The following is an 11,796-nucleotide window of genomic DNA, read 5'->3' as shown; positions in this document are numbered from 1 at the left end:
GGCAGCACAACTCTGACTAAGGAATGTCCAGACAAGTGGAGGACAAAGATGGCCCTGCTCACCTACCCACTCCCCCAGAGTCCTGTTAGCCCCCTGCCCTGCCTTATGATATGAAAGCACAGCCACATCTGTTAACAGCTACCTAACATCACCGAACACTGGAAGAGATCACCACCCCACCTTCTCTGACGGTGGGGTGGTGGCTGTAATGCTTCAGATGAAGAGAGCTTTCACTAAGGCTTCCTGTACCTGGAGTCAGTGTCTCTACAAACTACTACTGTACCTCTGCCCTGCAGTTGGTCAAATCCATCTAACTGGACTTAACTCCAAAAGGTTTATTAGGTTAGTGAAATGTAATATATCTACCCCATATCTTCACAGCAGGAATATGTTAAGACTTAACCTAAGTTAGCTGTATATTAATCATGGTCCCTCTGGTTGAGTTCATTCCTGAAAATAGCCTCCCCTACCCAGCCTCTCTGCTCTTCTCTCCTCCACATCTCCCTCAGAAAGCTTAATTCCACTGCTGAGGCTCGCTGCTGCCTGGCAACCAGATCAACACTGCAGCCTGCCAAAGGGTGAGGCCCCTGAACGGTTGCATTCTGGAGCAGCCAAGAGACGTCTGCACAGTCGTTTCTTTCGGGATTTCTGTAATTTGGACATGAATATACTGTATCTAGTACTTGAGACAGACACAGACCCCGAGACACAGTATAGTGTACATAAATTACATTAATATGATACTGTATCATACAATGTTTAATATAAACTTGTTATTAACTTTGTTCTCTCACAAATGGAAAGAGTCCATACTTATTTCCAAATTCTATATTGAGGCCTAATGGTCCCATAATATATCAAGTTAAATACAAATTCCTTAGATGTTGCTAGGGAAAAACTATGAATAAGAACAGTGGATGAAGTCCAGTGTCTGGGAAGGCATGCCAGTTCTCTGCAGCTCTATTGTCACCCTCCTCTTCGGGAGTCTTCCCTCATCCCTGTCAGCTGTTGCTGTTCCCAGTATGGGCAAAGGGCCGCTCTGATATCTACTGTAGACACACTACGACCTCCCCGCAGTAAGTCAGGTCTCATCGCTTTTCCCTCGCCTTCCCAACATGCTGGCCTGCGAGCAACCTGCCGAGACAGGTGGCTGCATGGGAAAATAACAGAGGTAGCATGTGTCAGTGCACAGTCATTAGTTTGCTTCCACGCCAGGGGGTCTCAATGAAGAAGGGAACTTCGGACTCCTTTTCCTATCAGGACACCAACGCCTTATGAGGGCAACAGAGATACTCCACTGTGTTTGATTCTCTGTGTGGTTTCTGCGGCAAGATTCCACTGTAGGATGTTAAACAGTTTGGAAAGTATTCCATGGTTCTATCCCAAGTACAGTGCTTCTTTCCATTGCCTCCTCCCATCCATGTACTGATCAAGCCCCAATCTACTTAGTTGGTTTTATAGGCTACAAAAAAGATGTCACCACAGACAACAGTCACTATTCCACTAACGTAATTATTAGGTAACAACATGTTTATACAATAGTGTTACTATAGAAATTACAATGATACGACACAGGTGTGAGCATTCAAATCCAATCCATTATTATTATCATCATCATCAAAGTGGTACGAGGCCAACCAAGTGAGTCTTCTGAAAATCTCAGGGAGACCATCCAATCATATCATTATCTTAACCCTATCAGATTAACTTAATCATGTAATTTCCATGCTAGCTAAAAAAAGTTAAATTCACAGAAAAACAATACACCAAAACAGCTACTATCTTCAAGTACACATCATGAACTGCTTATCTGACTTTCCTCAACTCTTGGCTGAAAAATAGCATTTTCAGCATGTTCACAGAGTTCGAGAGATAAATGTGTCACTTATCTGTAAAGAGGAAGTACAGCACATGTTCTTCCTGTACTACGACTGGCAAACACAACATAGTATACCTCAGTGCCAGTACCCCACTGAGTTTCCCCTTCGCTGTATTATAACTGTATCCTGATACTACAGAACTACATGCCTTGCTGCTGCTGCTGCTATCTGTCTGGGACCAGATAACATACCACCTTACTGCCCTAGCACCTCAGCTCTTTTTACTGCAGTCTAGTGAGAGGGCTATTTCTGACACATGCCTTGTGTGCAGGGGGTTGTAAAATGCTTGGCATGCTGCTGGTGGTGGTGGGAATGGCTCAAATGCAGAAGCCACAGATCCTGTAAACCACGGGTCAGCCACTAGCCCCTTTCCATTCTACTCTGATTTATGTTCTGAGAGACCCATGAGTCTTGCCCTTCGGAGCTGTGAGGGGAACGGCACCTCCGTACCTTCAGGCTCTGATCAGGCCCTACACCCAAATGAGGGCACTGCAGTAGTCCAGCCTAGAAGTAACAAAAGCATGGATTAATTTTTCTGCGTCATTTTTGGACAGAAAATTTCTGATTTTTGCAATGTTACGTAGATGGAAAAAAGCTGTCCTTGAAACAGTCTTGATATGTTCTTCAAAAGAGAGATCAGGGTCCAGAGTAACGCCGAGGTCCTTCACAGTTTTATTTGAGACGACTGTACAACCATCCAGATTAATTGTCAGATTCAACAGAAGATCTCTTTGTTTCTTGGGACCTAGAACAAGCATCTCTGTTTTGTCCGAGTTTAAAAGTAGAAAGTTTGCAGCCATCCACTTCTTTATGTCTGAAACACAGGCTTCTAGCGAGGGCAATTTTGGGGCTTCACCATGTTTCATTGAAATGTACAGCTGTGTGTCGTCTGCATAGCAGTGAAATTTAACATTATGTTTTCGAATGACATCCCCAAGAGGTAAAATATATAGTGAAAACAATAGTGGTCCTAAAACGGAACCTTGAGGAACACCGAAATTTACAATTGATTTGTCAGAGGACAAACCATTCACAGAGACAAACTGATATCTTTCCGACAGATAAGATCTAAACCAGGCCAGAACTTGTCCATGTAGACCAATTTGGGTTTCCAATCTCTCCAAAAGAATGTGGTGATCGATGGTATCAAAAGCGGCACTAAGATCTAGGAGCACGAGGACAGATGCAGAGCCTCGGTCTGACGTCATTAAAAGGTCATTTACCACCTTCACAAGTGCAGTCTCAGTGCTATGATGGGGTCTAAAACCAGACTGAAGCGTTTCGTATACATTGTTTGTCTTCAGGAAGGCAGTCAGTTGCTGTGCAACAGCTTTTTCTAAAATTTTGGAGAGGAATCACCACCTTCCGGAGACACCTGAAACCCCACCTCTTTAAGGAATACCTAGGATAGGATTAAGTAATCCTTCTAACCCCCCCCCAAAAAAAGATATAGATGTACTATTGTAAAGTGGTTGTTCCACTGGATATCATAAGGTGAATGCACCAATTTGTAAGTCGCTCTGGATAAGAGCGTCTGCTAAATGACGTAAATGTAAATAAATGCGGGTGTACAAGAGGACATTCCCAGGCATTGTTTAAATCCGAATTGTATTTGATATATCTCAATGACTTGTTGTCCCGGCTCAAAAGGCAATCCACAGGAATGAACAAAGTGATTGAAAGGTTTTCATGTGAAAGGATGTGTTCAAACTAAAGGTAATTCCATTAAATAGAGATTTAAAAAAAATTGCCAGCTTGTTCTTGAAGCCACCTGTTCAACATATACAAAATGGCAAGGGTAGCAACCCCTAATCAACATTTTTGGGGGGAATGCCTTAAGTTTAATTTACAATGACAGCCTTTGGATTAATTACCCTTGAGAGATCAGAGAGTTGATGATATACATGTCCAGTCTAATGGATTTGGTCATTGAGCAAGCAAAAGACCTGACACATCAATCCATGCAACCACTTAAGCAATCATGAATCTTAAAATGAGTATCTCTCAGTTTCCACAGATGACTGCTATGCCACACCCCAGCCCCTACTATAATTCATCCTTTCCAACCTTCTTCATGACTGAGCCAAGACTCACAATGATTTTCACTCCCACATTACAACCCACATGAACAAGTGCTGGTCTTGGCATAGTCAATGATTTCTCACATGCAGTGCCCTCACCTAATCTGGGGTCACCCAAAGTAGCCTTGGGGATATGTTTACAACAATAGTCCGGAGGTCTACCAATACATGTCCTTCTGATTGTAGTGGTTCTATACACTCTCTTAAGAATACTTCTGCCTAATCATCAATCAATAACATATCCCTATAATAAAAATATACATCTCAAGACAGAAGATTATGGAACGAGCTGCAACAAACACTCAAACTGGACAGTTTTAACTGGATCGCTTCATTGAAAGACTCAATCATGGACACTCTTACTGACAGTTGTGGCTGCTTTGCGTGATGTATTGTTGTCTCTACCTTCTTGCTGTTGTCTGTGCCCAATAATGTTTGTACCCTGTTTTGTGCTGCTGCCATGTTGTACTGGTACCATGTTGTGTTGCTACCATGCTGTGTTGTTGTCTTAGGTCTCTATTTATATAGTATTGTCTCTCTTGTTGTGATGTGCGTTTTGTCATATATTTTCATTTAATGTATTTTTAATCCCAGCCCCCTTCCCCGCAGGAGGCCTTTTGCCAGGCCGTCATTGTAACTGGCTTGCCAAGTTAAATAAAATATATATATCTGTCTTCTGACTAAATGTTATACCAGACCAATTTACACAAGTGAATGGTTCACACAGGGACATAAAAAGACGAACATTTCACTTCCACTAATGAAAGGATGGCGTGAAAATCTGTTGGGTTTAGAAAAATTTGCATAAACGCTTGTGGTCTTTTTGTCAAAGTTTCCCCTCCATCCAAATGAGTCACCCACAATTAAACTTCCCCAATGAATCACAGAGGCAAAGGCATTTCAGGGGATTTACACAACGTCACAATGATTAACGGGCCTCTTTTAGTAAAACAAAAAATTGCAGCATTTCATCAAGTTCTTTGGAGGCAAAAACACTACTGAAAATTAGGCGTGTAAGTATGAAATTACGGAGGGACAACATCGATGTATTCCAATCTAAACAACGCCTGAAATGTGATCAGTAGCCGAAAACGGACCACAACCTATGTTCTTAGTTCCTACACAGTCATATTCCGGTCAATCATATCCTGCACTCGGTTATTATTTCTATCATTATTTTAGTTAGCAACATAATTTCCAATCTTCACATATCTTGACGGTCTGTTCCCGATGCGGTCGCTAAAATATGGCTGCTCTTCTACCCATATTCGCGATAAATAAGAACGCACCTCATATCGCCATATGGCAGCATAGGCTACGAGTCTAGGTCTGTTCAAATACAAAACCGCTATTTTTATTTTATTTGAATAAAAATATAAAAGTAAAACAAGACTACTACATCGGCAGGCCTATTTGAATGAAGTTTTCCCCAGATCGTATACCAATTTGGCAACATCAACAAAAAAGACAAATTAAATCACGAACTATTTTTAGCAGGAAGAGGGTTCCATTACTGCCCCTATAGACAAACAACCAAATGCTTGGCCAGTTAAAAGTCTACATTACAAGAAAAAAGTCTCACCCAGAAGATGAAGTTAAAGAAGAAAAGCATGTATTTGATACATTTAGTGCAGCCTTCGACTCCCATAGTTGAAGTATTCAGATCCCTTTCGGTGGTGAGGCGTCGGGCAAGAGACACAAGGCCAGGCGGTTGTTGAATGAAAATAATCCGATTTTTTTTGTTGCCACTGGACTCTTTGTCGAGGTCGACGGCAACACCCAACTACTCCCCGCCCCTTAAAAACTAGGTGGAAAAGTCTCAGACTGCTTGCCAACAAGATATGTAGGATACGCAATCCCTTAACGTGATGCGCCTCCGTTTTTTTAATTAGCCTTTCTCCTTGCACAAATCGAACAATATTGTTGTACAACGGTGCCGCCTACAGAGAAAAAGGGGCATGGCAGCCTAGGGGGCTATGTCTATTGGGCCAGTGGGTGAGTTTAGGGCCGCTATTATACAATTATTGTACAATTATACAATCAGTGTGCATAGAGTCTACTTTTTTCTTCCATAGGTTTATCTGTGACTGGGGCACCAGGTAGCATGGCATCAAACTGTTGGGGTTTGTGTTGCATGTTAGTAGGCTAGCTAGTTTAAGGTGTAGCCATTCACTTTGGCCTATAGAGAGGCTACATACAGGCTGCTGTATCATATGGAGTGATATTGTTATTGACATCCTGACAGGAAAGGTTAGCTCTGAGATGGAGGTGGAAGCTCAATTACTGAGAATTTGTAGTGCATGCATTTTTCATGGCTCATTCAAAGACCCAAATCGAGTCTTTACATTTGAAAAGCCATTTGAAGTTGGAATACTTCCAGAATATGGTAATTCATCAAGTGTCATTCTTTGGGAAGCTATACCTCACAGTCACACCACATCTCTAGAAATCACCACCAAATATATATAGGATATAGAGTGCAGATCTAGTATAGCAGTATTCCAGCATACAATAGGCCTAGGCTACTTGAATAAACAGTATGTTACAAAGACACAATGACAACAAAGATCATAAGTAATGTAGTAATACAAGCTTAGATTTGGGGATAGAGTAAGGCAGTCACACTAGCTCATAGTCATTTATAAATTACAATTTGGTTATATTGAAATAACAATTGAACAGCAGGGAATCGTCCAGATGGTGCTTTATGCTGTCCATGTATTGCTGTTTTGTGTCCATTGGGTGTCAGCACTGTACTATATCTTCATTTTAATGGATGAATGTTTTCTGACATTTTTTACTGTACTTTTCATGAATCATGAATGAAGAGGATAGCTGGGCATACTATATGCAACACTCTTCAAGTTGTGTGTTTGTGGGTCATAGTTGCGTCCTTAATGGTCCTGGGGATATGATAATGACTGCTCCATCAATCAGTAGTCATTTCAAAGGCTGACCAGGGATCATCAACTAGATTAAAATGCAGGACAATTTTTTTGTTGTTGAGCGGTTGGTCGGGGTGCCTGAACATAATTTGCAGACTGTAAATTTCCCGCAAGAAGCTGAAACAGATATAATATTTGACTAAAACATAATAATTTCAAACCTTGGTTACATTTGTTTGTATACAATCAAGTGTCTCTCTGTTATGTGTGGGAATACTTGGGAACATAATTCCCCGAATTTAAATCACTTGGAGATGATTTCCTGGTGTTTTTTACAGCCTTTTATGTCCAACAATAAAAAATAAAATAAAAATATAAAAAATTGTTGTTGTTGTAGCTCAGAAAATTTGGTGGGCCAAATAAAACCACCAGTGGGCCAAATTTGGCTTGTGGGCCTCCATTTGGCGAACCCTTTCCTAGACAATAGATGAGACCAGTCTAAGATCCGATCACTGATCTGGAGTATCCTAATGTTGATAAGGTTATGGATGCTGTCTGTAAGCTAATAAACTCATATGGTCTTGAAAGCTGTTTTAACACGTGATTGAACAGGCACAATTAAAATTACCCGTAATAGCTTTTGCTTCAACTCACAAGAGGCCACAAGAGGGCAGTGTCTGTACTGCATAATATACATCTCTCCACATAAGTACTTTTTCCACATAAGTATACTATGTATAAGTACCAACAGTACAGGCTGGTGGTTGTGGTGTAAAGGTGTGGGGAATATTTTCCTGCACACGTTCGGTCCCTTGATACCAATTGAGCAATGTTTCCAGGCCCCAAATAATTCAGGCTGTTCTGGAGGCAAACGGGGGTCCGACCTGGTACTAGATGGGTGTACCTAAAAAAACTGGCCACTAACTGTATATGAGTATACTATTTATATGTATTCTACGTATAAGTAGCTTATATATACAGTACCAGTCAAAAGTTTGGACACACCTACTCATTCAAGGGTTTGTCTTTATTTTTACTATTTTCTACATTGTAGAATAATAGTGCACACATCAATGCATGAGGAATGCGGAATGCTTTTCCAACAGTCTTGAAGGAGTTCCCACATATGCTGAGCACTTGTTGGCTGCTTTTCTTTCACTCTGCGGTCCAACTCAACCCAAAACATCTCAATTGGGTTGAGGTCGGTGTGGGGGCCAGGTCATCCGATGCAGCACTCCAAAACTCTCCTTGGTCAAATAGCCCTTACACAGCCTGGAGTTGTGTTGGGAAATTTTCCTGTTGAAAAACAAATGATAGTCCCACTAAGCGCAAACCAGATGGGTTGGTGAATTGCTGCAGAATGCTGTGGTAGCCATGCTAGTTAAGTGTGCCTTGAATTCTAAATAAATCACTGACAGTGTCACCAGAAAAGCACCCGCACACCATCACAACTCCTCCTCCATGCTTCATGGTGGGAACCACACATGCAGAGATCATCCGTTCACCTACTTTGCATCTCACACAGCGATAAAAAAATAAAAAGATTTCCACCGGTCTAATGTCCATTGCTCGTGTTTCTTGGCCCAAGCAAGTCTCTTCTTCTTATTGGTGTCCTTTACTATTGGTTTGTTTGCAGCAATTTGACCATGAAGGCCTAATTCACGCAGTCTCCTTTGAACAGCTGATGTTGAGATGTGTCTGTTACTTGAACTCTGTGAAGCAATTACAGTTGAAGTCGGAAGTTGATATACACCTTAGCCAAATACATTTAAACTCAGTTTTTCACAATTCCTGACATTTAATCCAAGTAAGAATTCCCTGTCTTAGGTCAGTTAGGATCACCACTTTATTTTAAGTATGTGAAATGTCAGAATAATAGTATAGAGAATGATTTATTTCAGCTTTTATTTCTTTCATCACATTCCCAGTGGGTCAGAAGTTTACATACACTCAATTAGTATTTGGTAGAATTGCCTTTAAAATGTTTAACTTGGGTCAAACATTTTGGGTAGCCTTCCACAAGCTTCCCACAATAAGTTGGGTGAATTTTGGCCAATTCCTTGTGACAGAGCTGGTGTAACTGAGTCAGGTTTGTAGGCCTCTTTACTCGCACACGATTTTTCAGTTCGGCCCACAAATGTTCAATGGGATTGAGGTCAGGGCTTTGTGATGGCCACTCCAATACCTTGACTTTGTTGTCCTTAAGCCATTTTGCCACAACTTTGGAAATATGCTTGGGGTTATTGTCCATTTGGAAGACCACATTTGCGACCAAGCTTTAACTTCCTGACTGATGTGTTGAGATGTTGCTTCAATATGGTCCTGTGTGGCTCAGTTGGTAGAGCATGTTGTTTGCAACGCCAGGGTTGTGGGTTCGATTCCCACGGGGGACCAGTGCGAACATTTTTTTAATGAAATGTATGCATTCACTACTGTAAGTCGCTCTGGATAAGAGCGTCTGCTAAATGACTAAAATGTAAATGTAATATATCCACATAATTTTCCATCCTCATGATGCCATCTACATTTTTTATATTTTAGTCATTTAGCAGACGCTCTTATCCAGAGCGACTTACAGTAGTGAATGCATACATTTAATTCATTTCATACATTTTTTTCCCGTACTATTTTGTGAAGTGCACCAGTCCCTCCTGCAGCAAAGCACCCCCACAACATGATGCTACCACCCCCGTGCTTCACGGTTGGGATGGTGTTCTTCAGCTTGCAAGCCTACACCTTTTTCCTCCAAACATAACGATGGTCGTTATGGCCAAACAGTTCTATTTTTGTTTCATCAGACCAGAGGACATTTCTCTAAAAAGTACGACCTTTGTCCCCATGTGCAGTTGCAAACCGTAGTCTGGCTTTTTTATGGCGGTTTTGGAGCAGTGGCTTCTTCCTTGCTGAGCAGCCTTTCAGGTTATGTCGATATAGGACTCGTTTTACTGTGGATATAGATACTTTTGTACTGGTTTACTCCAGCATCTTCATGAGGTCCTTTGCTGTTGTTGTGGGATTGATTTGCACTTGTCACACCAAAGTACGTTCAACTCTAGGAGACAGAACGCGTCTCCTTCCTGAGCGGTATGACGGCTGTGTGGTCCCATGGTGTTTATACTTGCGTACTATTGTTTGTACAGATGAACGTGGTACCTTCAGGCGTTTGGAAACTGCTCCCAAGGATGAACCAGACTTGTGGAGGTCTACAATATTTTTTCTGAGGTCTTGGCTGATTTCTTTTGATTATTCCATGATGTCAAGCAAAGAGGCACTGAGTTTGAAGGTAAGCCTTGAAATACATCCACAGGTACACCTCCAATTGACGCAAATGATGTCAATTAGCCTATCAATTAGCCATGACATCATTTTCTGGAATTTTCCAAGCTGTTTAAAGGCACAGTCAACTTAGTGTATGTAAACTTCTGACCCACTGGAATTGTGATACAGTGAATTATAAGTGAAATAATCTGTCTGTAAACAATTGTTGGAAGAATTACTTGTGTCATGCACAAAGTAGGTGTCCTAATTGACTTGCAAAACTATAGTTTGTTAACACGAAATTTGTGGAGTGGTTTTCAAAACAAGTTTTAATGACTCCAACCTAAGTGTATGTAAACTTCCGACTTCAATTGAATTTGGGTTGAAATTCTGAGGCTGGGAACTCTAATGAACTTATCCTCTGCGGCAGAGGTAACTCTGGGTCTCTGGATCTTCCTTTCCTGTGGCGGTACTCATGAGAACCAGTTTCATTACAGCGCTTGATGGTTTTCGCGACTGCACTTGAAGTAACTATCAAAGTTCTTGAAATTTTCCGGATTGATTGACCTTCATGTCTTAAAGTAATGATGGACTGTCATTTCTCTTTGTTTATTTGAGCTGTCCTTGCCATAATATAGGACTTGGTCTTTTACCAAATAGGGCTATCTTCTGTATACCACCCCTACCTTGTCACAACACAACTGACTGGCTCAAATGCATTTTTTAATTTTTAATTTATTTAACCTTCACTTAACTAGGCATTAAGAAGGAAAGAAATTCCCCAAATGAACTTTTAACAAGGCACACCTGTTAATTGAAATGCATTGCAGGTGACTACCTCATGAAGCTGGTTGAGAGAATGCCAAGTGTGTACAAAGCTGTCATCAAGGCAAAGGGTGGATACTGTGAAGAATCTCAAATTTAAAATATATTTTGATTTGTTTAGCACTTTTTTGGTTACTACATGATTTCATATGTGTTATTTCATAGTTTTGATGTCTTCACTATTATTCTACAATGTAGAAAATAGTAAAAATAAAGAAAAACCCTTGAATTAGTAGGTGTGTCCAAAATGTTGACTGGTACTGTATATATATGAGCACTAACTGTCACAAATAGTAACTTGACTCAACTTCAATCTCAAAATAAGTGTGTTGTCATGTAGTTGATTCACCTGTGTGGAAGCCCATATGTGACCTGTCCATGGTGCTGACAGAGCCAAAACAGCTGTCCCAGACACACCCCTCATCAATTTAGGTCCATGCACCTGTGCATCCTTTCCAACCAATTAATGTTATTTAATGTACTTTACAAAACCATGACAAGGAGTCTGTGCAACCCTGCCTCATGGTATACAGCATATACTGCAGGCTCTCTCCTCATTCTCCTGTGAACATAATTTTAAACAGAACACATTAAGTTGCAATGGCACTCATTCAAGGATCTGTGTTTTAGGCATATAGGAATTCAGGAGCATTATCGAACACAGAACATGTAAAGTAACTGTCAAGGATCAATGTTGATCTCCCTGTAGCAGTCCTGCTCAAGGAGGAAAATATAAAGAAAGACAAGGGATTAGGGAGTGCAAGAGTCTTGTCTCAAAGACAGTGGGAGGGGGATGATGAAAGAGAGAGAGGAGAGGGAGGGAGGGAGTGTGAGGAGTGTGCGCTCAGAGAGACTGGTGCTGTCCGT

The 11,796-nt window shown here is 41.1% G+C and overlaps 1 protein-coding gene across 1 annotated transcript in view; it reads right to left on the bottom strand.

Annotated features, from left to right (window-relative positions):
- Window positions 1-5,864, bottom strand: part of LOC106587471 (CD81 antigen) — an 18,756-nt gene extending 12,892 nt beyond the window's left edge. The window contains exon 1 of the mRNA XM_014175885.3: window positions 5,544-5,864. Within this exon, the coding sequence (XP_014031360.1) occupies window positions 5,544-5,609 (66 nt within the window). The 5' untranslated portion in view covers window positions 5,610-5,864. The remainder of the gene's footprint in view (window positions 1-5,543) is intronic.
- Between the last annotated feature and the right edge of the window lie 5,932 nt (window positions 5,865-11,796).

The sequence above is a fragment of the Salmo salar genome, chromosome 26 (genome assembly GCF_965601325.2).
Source record: "Salmo salar chromosome 26, fSalSal1, whole genome shotgun sequence".
Lineage (NCBI taxonomy): Eukaryota > Metazoa > Chordata > Actinopteri > Salmoniformes > Salmonidae > Salmo > Salmo salar.
This window is presented reverse-complemented; position numbering and strand designations above follow the sequence as displayed.